General features: G+C 42.4%; 1 protein-coding gene across 1 annotated transcript; it reads left to right on the top strand.

Annotated features, from left to right (window-relative positions):
- Positions 1 to 639: 639 nt before the first annotated feature.
- On the top strand, positions 640 to 23,520 carry LOC146273934 (paxillin-like). The gene is given in 15 exon segments (XM_084704533.1): positions 640 to 877; positions 8,659 to 8,855; positions 9,821 to 9,879; positions 10,192 to 10,331; positions 10,784 to 10,967; positions 12,599 to 12,624; positions 12,627 to 12,754; positions 13,024 to 14,169; positions 15,018 to 15,284; positions 15,665 to 16,006; positions 17,479 to 17,637; positions 18,187 to 18,360; positions 19,464 to 19,545; positions 19,752 to 19,900; positions 20,253 to 23,520. Coding segments are annotated over 15 exon segments (3,333 nt in total). The 5' UTR covers positions 640 to 864; the 3' UTR covers positions 20,520 to 23,520.
- Positions 23,521 to 24,726: the final 1,206 nt, after the last annotated feature.

Here is a 24,726-nt window from a genome sequence, read left to right as displayed (position 1 = left end):
TTTACACATGATCATTCAGCTCTGGTACAGACTTTGCTCTAAATTATGGAGTCAAGTGGCTGAGCGGTTAGGGAATCAGACTAGTACTCTGAAGGTTGCCGGTTTGATTCCTGGCAATGCCAAATTACGTTGCGTCCTTGAGAAAGGCACTTCACCCTACTTGCCTCGGGGGAATGTCCCTGTACTTTCTGTAAGTCGCTTTGGATAAGAGCGTCTGCTAAATGACTAAATGTAAATTACTCTGAGAATGTATAGGCTTAGGCTACGCCTACTTGGTAGACTGCGGGGTCAGATGTCTGAGCGGTTAGGGAGTTGGGCTTCTGAATCAGAAGGTTGTTGGTTCGATTCCCGGGCATGCCAAATGACATTGTGTTGTTGGTTTGTTTCCAGGGCATGCCAAATGACGTTGTGTCCTTGGGCAAGGCACTTCACCCTACTTGCCTCGGCGAGAATGTCCCTGTACTTACTGTAAGTCGCTCCGGATAAGAGCGTCTGGTAAATGTAATGTAAATGTAGACTAAATCACCAGGGGTCTGCTGCAGCAGCTGTTCCTGTTGAACATCCACTAGATGTCACTTTGATATCTTTATTGATAGAAAATATTCTTTTTGACGAGTTATGGACTGGTGAATTTGGAGGCTCTTTCAGGTGGGGGCGAGCTACGTGTCCCAAAGTAGGGTTCTACGCTCTCTTATAGTATGTAGAAAAAAAACTAGGGCCAGCTAGATAATTATTTACGCCACTTGAAAACTTCTAGCCTGCATTCTGCGCTAAGATCTGTGTCCGACCAAGGCTTGTTGGTAACTAACGTTACCCAACCGTAAGAGCCGTTTTGATTCGCAGTGTAGCCTATTTCCAGGCACCATGGAAGATCTCGGTAAGTTCAGATAATTACATTTGCATTAATAAGCGTATGAACAGATTGTCAGATCGTATTAAATAATTAAATGAGATGAGTCAGTCTGAATCTTGGACCATTCAAATAAACAGCTGCTGACTGGCCAACTATACTGCCTCGCTACGGTGTAGCAGCAGTGTGGCCATGCTAGCTAATGTAGTTATACCTCATCACTGTGTACTGTAGGCTACCGTGTATAGATCTGACAAGTTAGTGATGGCCGCCGTCGCCACCTTCATACAGTTGCCAACTTGAATAATCTTTGCTCCGGAGATTCCTAGTAGATGGCTATGCAAATAACACTAGGCTTCTATTACAGTAGTAAAATAGCTGTGCTAGTTACTGTAGCCACCTGGATGGACTATGCTATAGAGAGCCAATTTCCACGTTAAAAGCGAATGTCAACAATACATTTTCACCACACACTCCCCAATATTTTTGTTAAATAGTTTGGAAAATGAATTGATGCAAATCAACAACGCGGTTTGACAACAGTCCTCTCATCCGAATAGTGAATTAGCTTGCTTCTGAGCTAGCTAACTAGCTAGCAAGCAAGCAAGCAAGCACCAAGTCAATGCATCACATTGGCTTGAGAATGATGTTGCCTGGGGGCGTCTCCACTGGAGCTATGTTTGAGCAAATCTTACATTACAATTTTTATTCGTGCCGTACAAAAATGATAGCTACATTTGAAGTCACTAATGTGACTTCCCTCTGCTCCTTTTGTAGGCTTGCATGCTACTTGGCCAGCGAATTCATGACTTTATGACTGATTGTTATTTTCCTTTGATTTACACTTGTAGGATTGTGAAAACCATATGGCAGCAACATTTAAGAAAATGCACAGAGGACATAAATAAATCAAATTAGAACAGCGTTATATAAAACAACGATTGTAGGCAACTCACAACTTCTTGACCACAGACTTTTTGAAGTGACGTACAGTAACCTATGCCCAGTTAAGATGCATGGGTTTGTTAATTGTGGATAAAAAAATAATTTCCCCCAAGCCGATAGTCTACATACAATTCGAATGCAATGTTGTTTCACCCAGTGAGTGGTTTCTGTTCAAATAGTTGTGGGGACAATATGGATACTTGTTGTTGTATCACAGTCAGCATTTGACTACAGGTTTAGTCCTCTCCTATGTCGCAAAGACAAAACAGTATTAACACAGGTGCATATTTAAACTCTGCACTCAAAGAAACCCATATTACTAATACACTCAACCCAAGATCATTTAACAACTTCAAAACTCAACTAAGGTTTCTAACAGTTTTTGTCAGAGGCAAAAATGTAGATTGGCCCAGTTCTTCAGGTGTGACACCTTCATGAAAGTAGTGCATAAACGCTGTGGGGGAGGGGTTATCGCTAACTCCTCCAGAAGTCTTTGTGTAGCTGAATATAGTTTCCACTGCCTTGGAAAACAGTGTACCTTGCTGTTGTCTGGGCAGTAGATTAACAGAAACATTATCTTGAGGGAGTGGCAGTGAAGTATATAACACAAGACCATGCCTAGCAAGATGGATCCCGACACTCCAACAGTCTGTCTCTTCAGTCCATTACAGGAGAGGTGCTTTAACCCTGCGCACAGCTGGGAATGGGTACAGCTCAGTGGCAGAGCGTTTCACTACAGATCAAGAGTTTTGCAGGTTCAAATCCCCTTAAACGTTGCTTTGGATAAAAGCGTCTGCTAAACGAATACATTATTATATGACATTGTTATTCTGGAAATCGCCCGAGCACAGCTCATTGAAGCATTGGAAGATGCGTCAAGATGAAGACAGAGGAGTAGACCATGTTGGATAGGGTTCAAGGACACGGTTTTTGTCATTGCTGTCATGTCTCCCCTCTGGAGGAGCATCTAAGAATACTGTAGGCATTAAAACCTACAGCTTAATACTCGTACGTTGCCTTGTAGCCTAGGACCGTACTTGACTACTCTATTGGACAACATTTTACATTTCTATGCACACATGCAACCATATGATAGCCTATTTCACTCCTGAGTGGATTAACTATGTTCATCAGAACATGATTCCCTATGACTGTATCTCCTGCGCCAACCCCTCACACTCGCTCTCTCTTTGGCATCAAACAGCTGCATTGTTTTCCAGTAGGGATGACTTGGCCCATCACAAAACTGTCCAGGCGCCCTTGGCTGACCCCTATCCTGCCTCCTATCTGGTTGCCCTGGTGAAGACACACAAAGACGGGCTTGTTCCATACCCTGTGACTCTTACTACCCCTAGAAACACATCCAATCAGAACCCAGGAATGAACATTGCTTGAGATGGAGAGCACAGGGAGCAATTTAGGCGGGCTAACCTCATTTGACTCTAATGTGGAATACTTGATTCAAACCCGCCCCTTTACTAGTGAGTACCAAGAGCAAATGCTGGAGATGGAGACAGTCACGAGACCCTGCCCACTGCCCCGTTCCTTTATAAAATTAACGTGACTACTGAAGCCAAAACATCCTGGTGTGGATAGCCACATCTTGAAATCAGGTTTGTCTACAGCAGTGATAATTTTGACCATATTGATCACTAAAACAAATAGGCTCCTGGGATATGCTCTGTTTATTACAGTAGAGTTTAAGAGCCAAATAATAATAATAATTCCACTCTAGTCTACATATAACAGATGTGTTATATTTACAAATCAAGGCAAAGAGAAATGTGGACATAAGCAGACAGATAATACAGTTATGACAAGGGTCATCTATCCCCCACAGTTGTGAGGAACTGTCTCTTCCCATGAAGTGGAGACTTAGTGTATTATTATAAGGCCTAGCATCCTTGGAGGATGGATTATAATTTATTGAGTTTGTTGGCCATTTTTAGGGTGCATTGGTGTTTGATGAGGGTCATGTTTGGTTGTAACAGTAGCTGTTTGTGGAGCTCAAGAAAAATTACATTCAACCTCTAGATTTAAGAAGGTTTTGTCCAAAACAATAACGGAATGGACACGGTTTCATTATGCAATTACCAGTAGTTAGGCTATATAATTCCAATGGAAGTACTAGCCTTACTGTAAAGGCAGGAATATATTTGTGTGTGTGTGTGTGTGTGTGTATGTCGGTCTGTGGCTTGATCATCTCAAGAACCGGGCATTGTATTATGTTTAAAAGTGTATTGCCCCAGGATCCAAGGGCGTGCAATGCAAGTGTGAACGTGAAGTTGTTAGAATGAGCGGTTCGCAAGAAATATACGATTCAACGTTTTCGGTGCCATGTTGAACTGCGCTAACGTGATAGAGCCATAGATTCTTGTGTTCTTGGTGGAACAGATTCCAGAATATTCTGATCATATCATGAGGTCACAGAAAATTGTTTGACTTTGAATTAAGTCCAGAGAAGTGTTTAAAAGGTTGTTTTTTTTCAAGAAATGTCATAGAATTATTTTTGCCACTTTTGCCAACCCATTCTACCTTACCTTCAGCTGTATAAAGTCTGTTTTGTGGGGGTTGTGTGACACTGTGCTAACTGGTTTGTAGTGGTTATGAGGCATCTGTGAATGCTGTAAGTGAACAGCTGTAACCACTGAAGCACTCACAATTCATCATTTAGAAAAAACCCTACACAAACCATCTGCTGCTCACCACTGACTCAATGGGTGTGTCTATTGTATTATTTTCATGGCTTTTTTGTCTTAGTAAATCCAGTTCTTGCTTCTCCTACACTTTATTTTCACCCTGCTGTTTATAAATTGTAAGTATCCATCTTAACCTCTCTTCCCTCCCTGTATCTGTCATTGTCTCTTCCCCCTATCTTTCTCTTCTTCTTCACTTGTTCCTTGTCGTGATGTCTTTGGAAGTGGGCAGGCGCAGGCATGTCAGGAATTTAGCTCATCTTTCCTCCGATCAGATAAGACGATGAAGGGATGAAGACAAAAGGGCTTACAAGAGAGGGTGGAAGGGACATGCTGTTATTAAACACATTTTCATTTATACCCTCTCTAAAAAATAAATCCCTTTTCTAATTAATTCATGTTCTCTGTGGCGTGTCCTGCAAGTGTATATTTCTTACTAATCAATGTCAATCAAACTATGTCCATCCTGAAAAACAGGACACAGTGATCAGTCCCCATAGGGATCAGTAGTGATCAGTCCCCAAAGAGATCATTCCCCATAGTGATCAATAATGATCAGTCCCCATAGGGATCAGAATTGGGCATCCTATTCAACGCCCCCACCCCCCCCCCCCTTCTCTGTCACACTCATAGTGACCCAATCCTGACCAATCAGGTGGAACCTGACGCTACCACTGGCTCCCTGCTCTCTGCTCCTCTTCTCAGAACAACACAGACTACAGTATTTAGTGCCTTCAGACTCCTCACTTGTCCACATTTTGTTGTGTTACAGACTCAAATGTATACCAATGTTTGACATTAGTCTGCATACCATGCCCCAAAATAATAATAATAAAATAAATCACATTTATTACAGATAATAAACGGATCTTATTTACATAAGTATTCAGATACTCTACTGTAGTTTCCTTTGACCATCCTAAAGGAGTCTACACACATTACGTCATTTATCTTAAAATGACTTAATGACAAAGCACCTAAGGTTATTTAGCAGACGCTCTTATACAGAGCAACTTATACAATGTTCACAAAAACTGTGGAACTAAGAAACATTATAAAATTAATTCAAAATAGTGGTTCTCTGGTGAGAAGCACTGTGTCACATTATATCATTGTGAAGTGCTATGTAAGTTTGGCTAAATATTTCACAAGCTTCACCGTGTCAAAACATGTTTTCAATTAATCAGAATGAGATATTGTGTGGACGCAAAACAATTTAATAATTTGCATTTAAACCTACAAAGTCTACAATGCAACACATGTGGAAAAAAGTAAGGGGTTGAGAATTGATCTTGCAACCTTCTAATTACTAGCCCGATGCCCTAACCGCTCAGCCACCTGACTCCCTACAATGTAACTGTGTAATTTCTCTATTTCTTTTTGATGACCCTACTACCCAAAACTGTCCCTGTGTCTGTCTCTCCATCTGAATCTCATCTTGGTCATGAAGTCTTTGTGGCTGACTGCATGCATCATCAGAAAAGGAAGAGAGTCTCCTCCATAATACCAACCATGTTTTTGCAACCAAGCAGGATTTACCTACTGTGTCTATACTTTCTGACTGTCTCTCATTCCCTGAGCTCTCTCTCTCTCTCTCTCTCTTGCTCGCTCGCTCCTTGAATATCTCAGTCATTTACATCTTCTAGTTTTCACACTTACAAAATGACATAAACAATGTATTTGGATATTACATATCTTTCTATAACTTTCCTAGATGTTGTCTCAGGTTTTTTGAGAGCATGAGCATGAGAGCAACTAGAACTTTTATGGTCGCTGATCCTGCAGTTTGGTGGTGAACATGACACAAACACATTAAGCTGTGCAGGATAGATGGGTGGAGGGGGGGTGGTGTTAGATTTAGGGCTTTAGGTTTCTTATTTTAGCTGGGAGTCCTGCACCACCCCCCAGTCTCAAGTCTCTCCCCTCCTGCTGTTTGCTGGAGGATCATGTCAGACACATTTCTCAAGAGAACAATTTGGAGTATTAGTGAGTTTGATGGCTTGGCTTATATAAAGTCCATCATTGCACTCAGTTAGCCTGCCTTACAGCTACAGTAGTTCAGATCTATGATTATTTATCTACAGCATGTGGTAATGGTTGAAATCGTTTCAGAGTGTGGTTTCAATTGCATTCTGTGTAGTTCAAGACAACAATCTGAACAACACAACTGACCCTAATTGTCTGTTGTCAAATCCATACAGTTGTTCATATTTAGCCTACAGTTGCCTATAGGTATAGAAACTGTCCACACAGTCTACACCCATGCTTTATGGTGTGTTCATTCAGCTCTTAAGCATACACTACATACTAATCAAATGAATCAGGGTGGGTTTGGCTGAGTCTGAGCTTGTTTGACTTTGATACACAATGTCAGTTCAGCTTTGCCAAAAGCTGCTTGAAAAGTAAATATAAACAAAAACATACTCAGCTTATTACAAGTGCACAAATGAATCAGTGAAGAGTGGGTCACGCCACAGAATGACACCTGTCTCCAAGACAGTAACATACCACCTGCACTGGAAAAGGAGAGCGACCAAATGAGAGAGCCCTGGATGTGGTCGGGTAAACTAGCTCTACTGTATCCATCCAAGCCCAGTGGAATGTGTCTAAGCATGCTAACGATGCTAACACCAACTCCTGCTAAGCAACAGGTTGCCCAGTTCTCCACGCAGTGTTGCCCAAGCATTGTAACAGTGTTGTATTAAATAACACTGGTATAAAATCATGTTTATAATGAGTTAAATATAAAATACCCACACAAATGATATACTCTATAATACTATACCACCACAGAGGCTAGAGACTATGCAACAAAATGGTCCCTGAGGAAATGGGTTGGATTTGACAAATCACGCCTTTTCTGAATGCTGCTCTCACACCCCTCTGATAAGTGCTCGTTTTCTTCCCCTCTCTTTCGCAACCTGTGGCTTCCTGCAGGAGACTTCGAGCTCTGAATACCAACGCTCACTTAGTAGACTTTTTTCTCCTCATCTGTCGTTTGCGTGAGTAGACACCACAGGACTGAAATTGCATATCAGGGTGTGTGTGTGTGTGTGTGTGTGTGTGTGTGTGTTTTGGGGGGGTAAACTTTAGCAGTCGTCACGAAGATGACCCTTCTGTCCTAACCCCTCCGTTCTCAGTCTCTTGTTACCCTCTGCTGCTGGGACAGTTCAGACGAGCGGTTCCAGTCTGGCTGGTCTATTTGGGTGTCTCTCTTACCTTGCTGTCCTCTCTCTCTAGTAATCTCTCTCTCTTTCTGTCTCTCGTCCCAGGTAGGTTTCACACTCTGTCTCTCTCCTGGGATGGGAGGATCTGGATTCCCGTAGTTTCATTGCCTCTGTCGGATTTTCTTTGTGTCTTAGCAGTTTGCAGTTGAGTTTTAATTTTTATTGAGACAGAGGTGACTGTCTACCAAGTCTAATGCTAAAAGTTGTTTAGATTGATAGCTATTTAATATCTGTATTATTGTTGTACAGTGTCCTGTATAACTGTATCATGTCTCATGATTTAGGTTCATGCTTAACAAATTTGCAGTTTGGTAGAAATTTAACATGGCTTTTATGAGGCTTTTAATGGGTGTAACCTTAAACGGTAGCTCCAAAGCAGCATAGGAAAGACTTAATGAAGCAGGTCGATATCAGGGCAAGGTGCCGGATCAGAGAGCAGTTTGATACATGTCAGTACGCATCCTGTGCATGTGTTTGTTGGCCTGGGCTGTAAACTGAAACAGGCTTAATTGAGCAGGCGGTTGCTAAGCGGAAGGGTGACACTTTTTATGCTTGTATATCACTTTCTGACAATTTACATAGGCAAGTTTCAAATTTAGAGCAGTACAATGTTAATAAGTAACTGTAGGAGTGGCGATGACAGAGCATGATTCAACTCTGCTCCTGTTGCCATCTGCAAACCAGGAAATCCCCACACCTACTTTCTGCAAATAATTAACCAGGATTTAACACAACACTTGCCTTTCTAGAATACCCCATGACAACCTATGGAATATACTTTCAACCTTTTCCAAATTCAAACTGTCATTAAAGTAAAAGCTTGAGAATTGTCTTGCTAGTGTTAAGTTCTGTTTGGATCATGATGAGGTGGATTGATTATGCTCTCTCTGTGGCTACGGTTAAGGGTCACTTTGGTATTCTGTGTCCTGTGTGTGTGTAGATGCTTTGCTGGCAGATTTGGAGTCTACCACCTCCCACATCTCCAAGCGGCCCGTATTTCTCCCAGACGAGACCCCCTACTCCTACCCCACAGGAGGACACGCCCCCCAGGTGCTCCTCTCCCCTCCCCCTGCAGTGTCTCTCTCAGACCAGAGCCTGAACGGAACGGTCTTGGACACGCTTCACTGCTCCTCTCAGGTACCGGCACCATGTATGCACCCATACACACCACCATACACCTTTACAACATTGTAAATGGGGAAAATAGATGCCCTTTAACCATTCCCCTTGAGACAAAAAAAAAACCATTACACACTACATCCACATTATGTCAAAAACTGATGAACTTAAACATATTGCTCTTTTTTCAACATTGGATTAAGTGGTATTCAAAACACCGGCCCAGAAATAAACACACAACAGTGCATGTTTTTGAGTTGGCTAGTCTTACAATTAATCCCAAAGAAGTGAAGCAATGTCTCCTTATTGGAGGTTTTCCAGAGTTTTGGAGTTGCTCAACCATCACACAGGCACAGGGGATGTTTATGTGTCCTCAACGTCTCTGGGAAGTTCAGAGTCAAATGTGATGTCATAGCAGGAGCCATAGGCTCAGTTCTCCATCTGATGAGTCAAGTGGAGGAGTTTTCTGTAGTTTGAACATGTTTCCATGTTGCTGCATAACTGGACATATCTCACTTGAGTGTGCAGCGTGTAGTTTGTCCATGTTGGTTCTTGTTATCTGTTTCAGAGTGAATACAGAGCTGGTATAGTATCGGTTGCCAAATTACCTGCTGTGGATAGATTAAGCATCCTAAGCAAGTGGTGACAGGGTCTCCACTATAGATACTCAATATCTGCTGCATGATTCTCATAGGCAGAAAAACATCAATGTACTACCTTTTTACATTGTTGATCAGATAATTCAATAGACATTTGAATTGACATTTGTTTCTGATTGCATTGTCTTTGCATCTTTGACTTTTTAACAACCAATAAAGCATATTGCAGCTGCAGTTTACAATAGATAAAATCATAACATTCCACTCCACCGAACAACCGCAGGCATTTGTCCATCTTGTTCTATCACAACTTCTTCAGTACTCGTGGGCCACACATAGAAATGACAGTTTGTTTCTTCTCCGCTGTCCTTGATCTTTGCCCAGAAAAGTGCCTTTTCCAGCAGCCCCCCTCCCCAGCAGACTGAAGAGGATCACATCTACAGGTATTGTCTTGGTCTTAATATTGATCCCTGCATTTATTTGGATTTTTTCTTTCCTAAAATCCCCAAATCTCTAATTATTTTGATTTCTGACACAGTTATGAAAAGAGCACACAGCTATCAGGATCTAATTTTACTCATTTTAAACAACTTCAATGACAACTTCAGTCGATATTAAATGACGGAAAATGTTAGATCTCAATGTCAGTAATCTTTTTGTGAGTCTGTAAATTTAAACAACACTCAAATCCTCTTGACAAATGCATAGCGATCCATATCTTAAGCTCGCCATAAACATTGTAATCCTTCTGGCAGTTTCCTAAACAAACCGAAGAGCACCAACGTAATGGCTTCAGACATGAGCTCCTCCTTGGGCAACAACCTGTCTGAACTGGACCGCCTGCTTCTGGAGCTCAATGCTGTCCAGCATGTCTCCCCTTCCTTCCCCACAGAAGGTACAGCACATCACTAGCTGTTAATACCTCTGACAGCACCCTCATTAGGGACCAGGAAATGTTTCCCCTCACTTTGACTCTGCAAGTCCCTTTAGCCTCTCTCCTGCCCGCCACACATATTCATGTGTGGCTGACAAGATGGATCATTCCAATAACGTGGATAGGAGCTGTTTGGGCTGTGTGTATTTAAGGAAATACACCAAGTTATGGAAAATGCCTGGAGGTGGTCAATATTGCATTTCTAAATTGTTTATCAAAAAGGCAGTAATTGACAGTTGTGACAGCCTACTGTTAAGTAGGTCAACAGCAGCCATCTACTTTTCCTATTAACACTGTTCATGGTCTCAGACAGTCCCCCACCATACAGCACCAGACACAGTCATCCCTCCCCTGTTTTGGTTGTGTTTTGCGTTGGTATCTTTTGGAAATCTTTGATTTCCCTATTGTTGTAGAGGAGACTGCTCCACCCCTGCCCTCCAGCAGCACCACCAGCTATGTGCAGAAGAACGGGGTTTCACCTCCAGAAAAGGTGCCTCACCCCACAATAGAGAAGCCCAGGAGAATTGGACCTGTCAAGGTGGTTCAGGATGTGCGCCCCAGTGTGGACAGCCTCCTAGATGAACTAGAATGTTCTGTGTCCACTAAGTAAGGAATGTTTTAACCAAATATAATTGTTTGCACATAAACATTTGTGACGCGCTCCAATGAAAAGGGGCTCTTGTCGGCATTCCGTATTGTCCGCTAGAAGCCCCCCCAAATTATTCTGTTTTATTACAGTTTTCATTTTCTTTTTACAGTCATTGTTTTGCCCTTTTAAACCGTGAATACATCTTTCAGGCTGTTTTCGAAAAATGCGATTTGCATCAACAAGTTAACACATAACTTGAACCATAATTAGGCCAGGTACAGTGCAATGTAGTCAGAACAAAAATGCTGGGTGTTAAAACACACATCTAGAATAAGTCAAGAAAGTCCTGGAATTTGATGGAATATTGTTTGCTTTTTCTTTTCTTCACTGCGGTGAAATATCAGGCGCTCGACACTTCTAATGATTAACAAGAAACAATCTCACCTCTCTTAAACCTGAAAGGTCTAAAATCTTTAAAGCCGAATATCTGGGCTAGAGCTCTCCTGGTTTGTCAACATTCAGATATGCACATCTTCTTCAAATGTTTTCAAATTTCAATGTATGACACATCATTTTAAAGCTTACAATCTGCACTTTCACAATCTGTACAACTTGAGAAATGAGTTGGCCCACAACTGCCCTTTTTCCTTGGAGTATGTCACATTTTTGGTAACACTTTTCATTAAGGTTACATAACTACTAGGTTATGTAACTACATAGCAATACCTATGGTAACAACATTGTAGTTACATATCAACTGCTGCATAGTTACCGTGAGTTACAGTTTAGCGGTACTAGTTATTACACTTGAATGGGGGAGGTTGGGCTTTCAGGGTTGAGTTGATGTTAACATTGATCATGTTTTGGTACATTCAATTGCCCCTTTACAACATTCACTTACCCCTTACATCCCTCCCCCATAATGTGCCGTCTTACACTTTTCAACTTAACCGAGACAACACAACACAATTTAATTACATAGGCATTCCTATGTACCTACAATGTTTTTACTGTAACCTTAATGTAAAGCGTTGTCACATTGGGTTTGGCTATATTATGTTGGGGTGGGGGGGCAATGTTATTATTGGATGCATCACGATTCACTCTTTAACAATTATAGATTGATGCAGAAAACTCAATAATTACAGAGAACTACATTCTCGTAGAAACTTATCCAGGTCCATATTGAACCTTTGTCCGCCAATTGAATTGTGCACCCCTGCACTAGAGAGTAGTTTTATTGCTTGAATTCGTCTGGTTCACTCGCTGGCACCTGTTAGCTTAAAAGCTAGCATATTAAAGCATTTAGTCTTTTTTGAAGTTTAAGGTACAAGAGCCACACTGTAGGCAAGTTGTGTCCAGCACACAAAATGAAACATTTGGGGAACGCAAAAAATATGAAAAACCACATTTCACATTTCCACCCGGGGTTAGAAGAGGTAAAAGTAGTCACACAGTGAGAAAGATAAATCATGTATTGATTGTTGTTGTTGTTGTTGAAGTATGAGTAATCGTTTCATAATCAAATTGTAGCCCTCTTGAATCGTAATCAAATTGAATGGTACCTGGTGATTCCCACCCCTAATATCAAGGGCTCAAGAAATGTTCTGGATGAGGAATATCTGTGATCCTTAACGAGTCCTGTTCCCTCCCCAGGCCCACAGCTTCAGTGGAGCCGCTGAGTGATGAACATGAGACGTCAGGGCAGCACCAGGCACGGATGTCCGCCTCATCGGCCACACGGGAACTGGACGAGCTCATGGCCTCGCTGTCTGACTTTAAGGTCCAGAGCAACGTGAGTGTTTCAGAGACAGCTGCTTATAAGACGGGTGCTGAGGCCCGTCATGTCACATGGTACTTCACAACGCCTCGTTTTCTTTATTGTGCTGGTATTGCTTTTTACGCTTCATTTAGGACATAGTTGGCTCTTATTCTATTCTTGTTATAATGTTCTGCCAATTTGTCAACTTCCCTTTTCCAGACTCCTTTTTTCTTCTTCTCCTTCTTCTCCTCCTTACTGTTTTTCCGTACTTGTTTTCTGTTTATGCGATGTCTGTCATCCAGTCAGGGTCTCAGTTGTCTATCAGTATGGAAGCCCAGCCTGATCCAGTCCCAGAGCCCCTCTTGTTGAATGATTCACCTGCAGTCCCAGGAGCCTGCGCCCCATCCCTTGATTTACCCCTGCCCTCTGTCATCACCACCTCTCCCAGCGCCTCTCTCCCTCTAGAACTACACATAGATGAAGAGGCCTGCTCCTCTCATTCATCTGTCTCAACCTCAGAACCTCTGACGGCATCATCCAGGAGCCCCCTGTCTTCCCAGATCCACACGAAGATAACGGGAAAGAGTACAGAGTCTGGTGTGAGCAGCGTAACTGTGCTGACCTGTCATACAGAAACCCTCACTGTGCTCTCCAGCACCACAGGACCTGTCACACTGGAAGCACAGGAGCTACAGGTAGCCTCTGAAGAACCCAGTCCACTAGCAGACCACAAAACTTGCTACATTGTACCAGTCACCAAGACTCCCAGTCCTGTACCAGTCACCAAGACCTCCAGTCCAGTACCAGTCACCAAGACCTCCAGTCCAGTACCAGTCACCAAGACCCCCAGTCCAGTTGCCTGTAGTCTCAGTCCATTTTTAGTTGCTCAGAGCCATAGTCCTGAAACAGTTACTACGAACCCCAGTCCAGTCTCAATTGCATCCAAGAAGAGTCCATGCTCTTCCCCTGTGCCAATACCAATTGTTCTATCAGCTTCCAGAGCTGCAGGTGCCCCATCTTCAGTAGCATATGCAGATGTTTCAGAGCATCACTCAGTTCAAGACCTTGGGATTACTCTACCATGCTGTGAGCCTTTATTGGAGGATGCCCTTGATAAACTACTGGCCCTCCACACCACTAAACCAGAGGGATCAGGGGAGCGTGCAAAGGAGAAGCAGAAGCCTGATAAAGACGAGTTTGCACCCTCCCCTGTCATGAACAGAGGACATGCCATGTCAGGAGAGGAGGGGAAGACTTGGAGGGAGGAAGAAGGAGGGATTTACCCTGGCCAAAGCACACCCCTGTCTGGACGAGAGGGAACTTTGACCCCCCTCGCAGAGGTAAGCTGGATGGATGACTCCTTGGCCACCCCCTCTACTTGCCCTGGGACCCCTGATGGCACTCTGGATGTGCCCCTCCTACAGCCCTCCGTAGGATGTGGCTCCTGTGTCTCTCGCTCATGCTCTCTCCGAATAAGCTAGCGCGATAGTTGGACGGCTTCAAGCCACAATATGGATGTTCCCTTTATTAGGCCATGTTGAAAGGGCAAATTCAGTCTTTACTCCACTATCAAAGTAAAGCATTGACAGAGTTTAGTTTAACATAGGCTCTTATTTTGAGAGAACAACATGTCAAATGCGTACTCCTGGAAAATGTGCACACACTCTTTTAAGCATCTTGATCATGCAGCTATGTTTCTGTTTGAGGTGTGATGCATGAAGTTCTGTTGCACGTTGGGGGCAACATAGAAATGGCTTTGAGGACCGCTACTGGGACCAACATTGGAGTTTAAATTAGTTGGATGTTGAATGCATTTGGGTGCCCTTGCTTGCTCCTGGAAGTGTGTGCATAGTTTGGTGAATCATCTTCTGGCCCTGGCTTGCCCATTTCACAATTCCAGCAGCGTGATCCTAATTGTCATCAAAAACTATTTTTTTCTAATTAATTCTTGACAAGGTGAGACAAGTTTTGGAACTATGTTTGTTCGGCTGTCGCCAGTAAATCTGATGCATGTCGGCAGTAAAAATCTTGGCTTGCCCTGCTTTCTGTGATGGATGACATCGAGGAGTGAGAGCTCCAGAGGTACCAGTACATCCACAGCAACCCAGCAGGTTAGATCCCAAATGGACTGCTCGAGAATGGAATGACCTGAATTGAATGGACTGCGGTTTTCCTTTGTCAAAGAGCCTGCACTGCGGCCTATAGGATTCCGCTTCCCAGTCAAACGCACTTTTAGAGCAAGACGTAACATCATGTGGCCTTTCTGCCTCTCTCACCTGTGGCCTCTGCTCTGTAGCTCAAATCGGTTATCCGGCACACTAAAGAGACTCCCAACGTTCATCCCATGTTCCGGGACGGACAGCTACACCGCAAACTGGGACCTGTCATCTTCCACAACAGCAGCTCTCAGGACAGACTCATTGAGGAGCTGCAGGGAAAGCTTGGGATCGGGCACACGGAACGCCGACGTAAGCAGCCGGATGATTGGCTCACAGAGGGAGTCGTCGTCATGTCCAATCCCCAGCGTACTCGGGAAGAGGGTGCCTTACCAGCTGTGGATAAGGTAGAAGGATGTGAGGCATTGGCAGCAGTGTTTTAATATAGTCTATTGGAATTACTGGGGTGTTTCAATACAGTCGACTGGACTTACTATATTCTAGAACCAGAAACTGATAAAGGGAAATGTCTTCCAATTATGTATAAATGCTGATTATATTTATGTTAGATTGTGAGTATAGCCCGTGTGTAGTCCACATTAAACATTAATCTGAGGAAAATATTTTTTTCCATTAACTATTTATGTAACTATTTATCATTGTGTTTAGTGGCAACAGCTGAGACATGTGAATTGGTAGTGCACTTTCTCAGTGTTTCTTTCTCTTCAGTCTAATTCTTCCTTCATGTTTCTCTCTTCTTGTGTACTTTTTGTTCTTCACTCCTCAGATCATCATTCCTCCCACCTCACCTGTGCCCTCCAGAAAAGTCCTCCCCAGGCAGCAACCCCCACCGGCCCCCAAACAGTTGCCCCTGCCCCCCCCGATTCCTCCACCCCCATGCACCCCCACCCCACCTCCTGTGGAGCCGCCACGCCCCACCCCTACTCCCACCCCGCCCCCTCGAGTGCCCTCCCCGCCCCCCAGGGAGCCAAGCCCTCCCCCCGTTCAGGCTCAGCCTCCATCCCCTCCCAGTCCCCCACCCAAGCCGGTCACTCCGCCCCCACCCCCCAAGGTTTATGTATCTGTGGGATGTCAGACAGAGTATGAACCCATCTTCCCTCCGATGCAGGCATGGATAACGTCTGTCCATCTCTCCCTACTCATCTGTCTTCCTTTTTGTCAATTTCTCCCTTCCTCTCTCTCTCTCTCTCTCTCTCTCTCTCTATTGCTAAACCTATTTTCGTTTCCTGGCTCATTTTGTGTCTTGTTTAAAAGCAGAATTTTAAGTTTGTATTTGGTACATGAATGATGTGAGACCTGGATCCAGATCCGTTGTAGGCAGGTCTATTTTAGGCTATGGTCTCTGGTCATGCTACAGGGCAGCAGGATCTGCAGACTGGGAGCTCTTTAAAGCTTTGTGTAAAATCTATTCTGTCAAAATGACAAGGGTTTTTTTTAGGATGAAGGCTGTTGGTGCCAAGGTATGTGTATAATAAGGTGTAACAGGATCCCACAGTGTATTATTTATGTTTAACCCCGACATTAAAAAATGCCACTGTTTTGTCAGGAGACACCAGTCCCCCTTCCCTAGTTTTGGTATTCTACTGATCAGGCCAAAGGAAATGTGGCAAGTAAAGCAAAAACTAACAGGTCTTGCTTGGTATGAACAGCTAGGGAGGCCTGTATACAAACTCTGACCTTTCTAAGTGAAAGGTCAGTATTTCACCATCTTTTTCTTTGACTGGCATGAGTTCTTACTGTGTGTGAATGTTTTCATTAAAGCATTCATATGAGTGTGTGTGTGTGTGTGTGTGTGCGTGCGTGTGTGTGTGTGCAGGTTTATACTGTATGCGTGTGTGCAGTTTTATACTGTATGCGTGTGTGTGCAGGTTTATACTGTATGCGTGTGTGCAGGTTTATACTGTATGCGTGTGTGCAGGTTTATACTGTATGCGTGTGTGTGCAGGTTTATACTGTATGCGTGTGCGTGTCAAAGGATCCATGTTCCACATAGAGGCTATGTTCCCCCTCTGGTATGTGACTGGGCCAGGGAGCTCCAATGACCTCATCACTTGAGAAGTGCTGTGCCCCCGTAGTTGAACAAACACAGGCATCCGTGTTTGGTCTCAGAGAGTTGTTGATAACCACAAGGTTTATCTTTACAGAACGTTTTTAATAATCTGGGACGACTCGAAACATGTTCGTTCTAGTCACCGCGTTCCATGAGCTCCTTCGTTGTGGCTCATGAGAGGAGCTGTTTCTGTGCCACGTCTGCCCCTGGGGAAAGAGCTCCAAGTAGAATTACTGCTCTGTCTACAGAGACGGGAGTTCACATGTAATCATCAGAAACACTAATTAACGATGCAATGAGATTTTTTTCCCTCCCAAAGTTAGTAAACTAGTTTAGATTATGTTCTTAGTTACACAGATACCCTTGTGGAAGAAAAGAGTACGACATATGAATGGGTTGCAGACCCAACAATGGTCAGAATATTTTCCTGCAGTTAAGAAGCTACATCTAATGGTCAGCTTAACCTCCTGGCAACATAGCCATAGTCAAAAATATTTTGGACTTACTGTGGATTGTTTCATTTTCCCCAGATCATGGCACAGGAGAAAGAGTCTCCTAAAGCCCACCCCAAGCAGAACAACAAGCTGGACAACATGCTGGGCAGCCTGCAGTCAGACCTCAACCGCCTGGGGGTTCAGACCGTGGCCAAAGGCCTGTGTGGGGCCTGCAAGAAGCCCATTGTTGGACAGGTGATCAAACAGTGGAGGAAAACAACTAACATCTTTACATCTGGAGTACATAACTATGCATTCAACACAGACAACAGCTGACCCACTACACCATACCACATCTCTTTTAGATTTCCTCTGAATGTACTGACCAATTGATATCAACGGGATAGCTTGGGTGCATTAGATAGATTGTGTCCCATTTACCCCTGGAAGGGGTTTCACTTGTAAGGGCACCCCAAAACCACAGTACTGCAATGTTGTTACTATGGGTATTATTATGTCGTTACATGGTCGTTAATGTAGCCGGAATGTGAAAGTGTTGACCATCACTATATTGTACGGTCAGCAAACAACCTCTTCCATTTACATTTAGTCATTTAGCAGCCACTCTTATAGGAAGTACAGGGACTTACAGGAAGTACAGGGGAATTCCCCCTGAGGCATGTAGGGTGAAGTGCCTTGCCCAAGGGCACAACGTCATTTGACTCAAATCGAACTGGCAACCTTCAGATTACTAGCCCGATTCCCTCACCGTTCAGCCACCTGACTTGTGCCTCCTGTCCCCAGGTGGTGACAGCCATGGGGCGCACATGGCACCCGGAGCACTTCGTCTGCACCCACTGTCTGGAGGAGATCGGTTCCAGAAACTTCTTTGAGCGTGATGGCCAGCCTTACTGTGAGAAGGACTACCACAACCTGTTCTCCCCGCGCTGCCACTACTGTAACGGACCTATACTAGACGTGAGTATTTTATACGCAATCACACACATATATACAGAAAATATACACTAGATTGACTGTAACCGAACAAGTTCCATCTCATTGGTCCACTTCCTTCTTTCCTAGCTCTTCTCTTTGTTACATTTTGTTTCATTCAATAATATATATCACCAATAATATCTGCTTTAATAGTCATTGATGTCTGCTGTCAAATCCAACTCATATTGCTTAGGCCAGTTTGAAAACATGTTAGGTTAAGAACACGAATCTGTGCTAACTGCTGGAGCTACTCAGCAACATTCTAAGTCCTGGAAAACCTTGGTCAACAGTCCCAGTACTGTGCCTCTCTCCAGCCAAGTGCTGCCCTCTAGTGTTTACAGATAGAACACAAGGACGTTGCTGCTTTGATTTGGATTTCGATGGCTGGCAGAGCCAAACAATGTGAATTTAATATGTTATGCTGATTAATTACTATACAGTATATAGGGTGATTAAGCTAGCCCATTTCTGCTATTTTAACAAAAGTAATTTAATTTACAAAACATAGGGTTTAACCCAACATACTACAAACGTATCAGCCAATGTTATCTAGTGTTGGTGTGTAAGCATGCATGGATGTGTATGTGCAGCATGAGTTAAAGACAAGGCCGCTTCAGTAAGATGGTCAGCTCAGGAGGGCAGAGACCACAGACTCCTGGAGCAGGTACCTTGAAGCCTTAGACACACAGACTCCTGGAGCAGGTACCTTGAAGCCTTAGACACACCGGGCCCAGGTGTGTCAATTTAGCCCTGACGAGCTACCTAACTCTACAGATTTAAAAAAGCACAGTATGAGGGAGGGATGTCAGGGCTATGTGGATGTTGTACAGGGGCAGGTGAAGGTTTTGTTATTAAAACAGGATCAATGTTAACATTCACATACATCTCGAAAGCCTAACCTCCTCCATGCCAAATTTCACTTGTGTATTAACTTGTAATTAGCATAGCCATTTCTATGTAAGCACAATATTGTTACAATAATTATTGCTATGTTATTACATGGTAGTTCATCCCATCATAAAGAAATATGTTGCCTGATACAGAATCAGTCATCATTTTTTCATAAACACTTTTCTCTGTTGCAGAAAGTTGTTACTGCGTTGGACAAGACCTGGCACCCAGACCACTTCTTCTGTGCTCAGTGTGGAGAATTCTTTGGGCCAGATGGTAAGATGCCCTCCACACTCTGACTAGATAAAACACTTTCAGGATAGACCGTGCAACACCACTTATACATTCATGACTTGTCCTAAAATGATTTGTGTGAAAAAATATGTCCAAATAAAACTAAACATGAGGTTAGCATTGATTTGGAAACATCCAGTTTTGGTTTGGAGACAGAAATCAGTGTGGTGCTGCTCTGGCCCTCCCAGGTTTCCATGAGAAGGACGGGAAGGCCTTCTGCAAGAAGGACTACTTCAACATGTTTGCCCCCAAGTGTGGCGCCTGTGCTCATGCCATCCTGGAGAACTACATATCAGCCCTCAACTCCCTCTGGCATCCGGAGTGCTTTGTCTGCAGGGTAAGTGTGTGTGTGTTAGTGTGTAGGTAGGTGAGTTGGAATTGAACCACTCGCCCTTCTCATTTGGAATCCTCATATGACTTGGCCAAACACATCCAGTCTTTTTAACCTTTTTAAGTTGCTGGTAGGGTGCTGCTTCGAGGTATTCAGATGGAACATGTGCATCTTCACAATACTATCTCACCTGTAGCCTGTCCTCCAGAACATGCGTAAAGTGACAACTTTAATATCAACCAGCCTGATCTAACATTTCTGTTGCTTTTCCACGGAACACCAGGTGCATGTTAAGGCAGTCAATGTGCATATGCCACTTCTCAACTATAATTTCCCTTTCTCCCTCTCATCTGTCCAGGAGTGTTTCAGCCCCTTTGTGAACGGGAGCTTCTTTGAGCACGAGGGCCAGCCCTACTGCGAGGCCCACTACCACGAGCAGAGAGGCTCGCTGTGCTCCGGCTGTCAGAAGCCCATCACCGGCCGCTGCATCACCGCCATGGCCAAGAAGTTCCACCCGGAGCACTTTGTCTGTGCCTTCTGCCTCAAGCAGCTCAACAAGGGCACCTTCAAGGAGCAGAACGACAAGCCTTACTGCCAGGGCTGCTTCATCAAGTTGTTCAGCTAAGTGACAGAATGTAGGTGTTTGTGTGCATAACCAGAGTGTGTGTGTGTGTGTGTGTGTGTGTATGTCAGCATTGATCATTGGATTGACACTCACTCTCTGGGACGTCGAAGCAGAGGACAAATGGTGGCATTCCACGATGTCTCCTACAGACGCTTGACACTTCAACCAGCTGGGTTCCGAGTTTGATTGAAAATGAGCTTCTAACAAAGCCAAAAGAAACGCTTTAAATACTAAAGAGTCGTCACTTTATGCAGAACAACTGTCAAGTTATGTATGGGAAATTTTCATGTCTAATATTGAGCCATTTTCTTGTTTATCTTTTGGCCCAATTTTTGGTCAAATTATGTGTGCATGACAGACCAGTGCTTAGCTAATGGGTATTGGAATCAGTAAATATGTAATATTTTTCTAGACGCAAAACACAATAAGGTGCCATGCAAACCCAGACAAGCAGATGGAAAACACTGTTTTTGTGTTTATCAATCATCCCCTTGGTTTCACTTCAGTTTAAACAGTACTATAAATCCTATTCTTTCTCTCCTTTTCTCTTTCTCGAAATCCCTTAAAGGTGCATTGTGTAACTTGGTATGGTCACTATATCAGGATACTATTTTTGTACAATTTTCCTGTGGAAATTTACATTCAAGAAGGACTGCAGCATATTGTGGATAAACAAATCTAGGCATGTAGTTCTTTCCTTGTAGGTGTAAGTTTTTTCACATGGAATCACATAATTTATAAATACAAACACTCTCACACTTCAAACAAAGATGACAGTATCAAACTCACAAATGTCTTATATAAAAAAGAAACTACTTGTTAAATGTTTTCCTGTAAGGTACTATAGATCCATATGACGCTATGGCTACTGCTTTTATCGGCAGATCAAATATTATTTTCTTACCTAAGGTCCTTTTGTTTTCTTCTGCCCATCTGCACTGACATTTGAGCCACAGAGAGCTAGAATGAACCCAGCATGTACTACACCAATGTGCCAAGAAATCTTTGTTTGAATTGAAATTATGTAATATCTGAACTGATTGGAAAAAAAAAATCCTATCTCTAAATACATTTCTGACACATTTTATAAAGGATTGGTAACTTTCTGATATATATATATATATATATATATTTTGTGTGTGTGATAATTAACATCAACACGCCTGGTACCATATAGATAAGCAGGAACCATTGGAAATTATGCAGAACAGATAAGCCTGAACAAAAAGCTTAGTCTAGGAAAGACTAATTTGCATTTGGATTTGCTGCTTGTGTTTGCCAACAGATTAGCAAAGTCTTAAACTAATAGAGAATATATGAATATATGCTTGTTTCCATACTCAGCAACTTCATAGGAACTACAGCATCTGCAAGGATAATACTTTGTTCTTCATTACTTTGAAAAATAAATACAGAGCTTCTGAGTAATATGGGTGCATGTATCAACATAATGATTCCATGTGCCATTAATGTTGTTAATCTATTCCATTGTGCTGTTTAGTCACAATTTGCTGTCAGTTCTTTATCAATCAAATGTTCTAATACATTACATGGCATTGTGAGATGGCTTAGTGTTGCCACTTTATAAAGAAAATATTTGAGCTCTGGAGATGACATTGTTATGCAACGAGCTGGCTCTGAGGACATACTATGGACACAAAACACTCATATACGGACTGGCAAGCTACACCAGCACCAGTTTTGATTGAAAACCGCTTTGAAATGACTCCATGCTACTGTAGTTCTTTATACTAACTTTTTCGGTCCAAAAAGTCAATTGGTTGGCTTGTTGCCTACCTTGAGTAGCTTGTTGGTTAACTTTGTTGTTTTTAATATGTGTTATATTGATTGAATCATGTTTTAAATATTAAATATCAAGCACTGTTTGTGCACTTGTTACTCTGCATTGAAACCTGAAGAGGTGTCACTGGTGAACCCTGCCACTCACTCCATCTGTCCACAGTTTGCTTGCTTCACAAATAGTCTCATATTTAACATTTTATATTGCTTGGAAAAGGTAAATGTATCAATAACACCAAATTAAAATAATTACTTAGTCATTAGCCACGCTGTTAGCAAATGCTTACTTGTAGAGGTATAAAAGTACCTACATTTTAGCAATCTACATTTTACACCTCTGCTCACTTGGTGGGCTATTTTATCATATGTAGTGGCATATATGTAGTATTATTTATAAAGATTTCTCTAATAAAATACCAAGCACTGTTTGTGTATTTCTCAGTCTTTGCCAAAATCAGAATCAGAGGCCTTGGACAGATGAGAGGGGCAGGGTTGGGGAGTGACCTGTTGGGAATTACCTCCTGCTTACTGACGCCTCACCAGAGTACAAACTGCCAACGGCATTGCTGGTCCTGTTGACCAGCAAGGGGGTCTTCAGGGACAGGTTGTAAAACACTGGGACATTAAACCATATTTGAGCCTTTAAAGTATCTTATGTATGCAACTGATTTATGAATGTTCTTTCTTTAAATTTAGCTTGAAATGTTGATTTATTCTTTTAGATTTTTTTGTGGCTTTGTTTGTTTTTCATGATGTTTCAATTTATTCAAAATGATTGTTTATAGCATTACTCAACACTCGCTATACTGCAGTTTCAGTTATTTTATATTCTTTAATGAATATAGATTTGTGCTTGTGCCAAATTTCAACGCTATGTCTAAAACACTGTGGGGCTGATGTGAGTTTCAGAGTGTTTTCAGATTGACAGTGATAGCTGGTGTGGAAATGTTTTCATCATTCTAAAATTTGGTTCAGTAGGTTAGGATGTACTTCTTTCAAAGTATTTTTATATTTAGATTGATGTAAGTGTGAGCTTTATCTTCAAAAGGCCTGTATGACTGATTTGATTTTCATTTTCTCATGCCCATTTTAGCCCTAAATGGGAATCTAGTTTTTGGGGAGGGAAATATGGCTACTGATTTTAGATGCATTTATTGATTATTTAATTGTGATTACTGTCATTAAAAAACTATTTTCTGTTTTCATAGTTGTCATTTTTGTCTAAACATAATTTTAAACATAAGACATACCTCTGGACAAGTCCTCTTTTTTCCACATGTTAGTTGGGTAACAATTACAGTGTCTTCTACAGTGTCTTCTACAGTGTCTTCTACAGTGTCTTCTACGGTGTCTTCTACGTTTGAAATTATTTTTTGGGCCAGGCAGCATTGACACTGATAGAGGGAATATTGAGATCACTACTGGAATGTATTGTGAGAATGGAACATCAAGTTAGGCCTACAATGTCCATGCATGTAATTCAATGGTGCATGTGGTCAGTGTCCAAAAAATTAACCTCATCAATATTTAATATTCGTTTTTTAATAATTGTATTTAAATCAAATCCAGATGTATTTGTTTAGCCATGTTTACAAGCAATGTCACAGAGGGCTTCACATACACCCACAAAACTGGCCCTTAGCCAACCTAAACACTCATCGAAGACAGGGAAAATTCCCAAGAAAACTCATTGAGAAGAAAGGAGGAATAGAGAATGCAAGGGTGAGGTCCCCACCGGTCAAGTGTGAACTAGAGAAGCAGTTCAGTCGTAAGAAAAAAATATTCAGATGCTCACATATGACTTTACCATAATGCATTGAAAGTCATACATGAAAGTTCTGGTATCAAAACAAGATCGATCGATCATTATCATTGCGGAGGAAAATTAGATTGATGGGATGTGTACTATGTTATTCCCTAATCAATAGAACTTTCACTAATCAATAGAAGTTGTCATTGGATTCTAGTTAGTATGTTCTCATGTGAGTTTACTATTGATAAGAGTACATTGTGTCCGTGCCAGGTTGAATGTTCAGGGTCAGGAGAAAGTATGGGGTAAACGTCCCTTGTGATGACTATGGGAAGAGCTCCTCCAATGATCTCTCTCTGCCCTGAGTGTGGTCATGGGCTAGGAGCTGGGAATATTTTTCTCTGTGACTGTTGTAACACCATTACTGCCTGACTGTCACTCTTTACATTCTTGTGCCCTATAAAAGATGGTCCTTCGACCTTCAGAGCGGAGAGAGACATGATTGACACCTAAGCCTGGTGTTGTACAAGTTTAAAAGTAAATGGCAGAGATGATGAAAAATTCATGTTACATAAACACAAAAACAAGATTGAAACCAAACTTTTTTTTTTTACTATAAGCATTTGTGGTTGTGAATACAGTTTTACACAGTACAAA

Source organism: Hypomesus nipponensis, chromosome 9 (assembly GCF_054491055.1).
Source record: "Hypomesus nipponensis isolate SF chromosome 9, ASM5449105v1, whole genome shotgun sequence".
NCBI lineage: Eukaryota > Metazoa > Chordata > Actinopteri > Osmeriformes > Osmeridae > Hypomesus > Hypomesus nipponensis.
The sequence above is the reverse complement of the archived record's forward strand: the minus strand, read 5'-3'. Positions and strand labels throughout refer to the sequence as shown.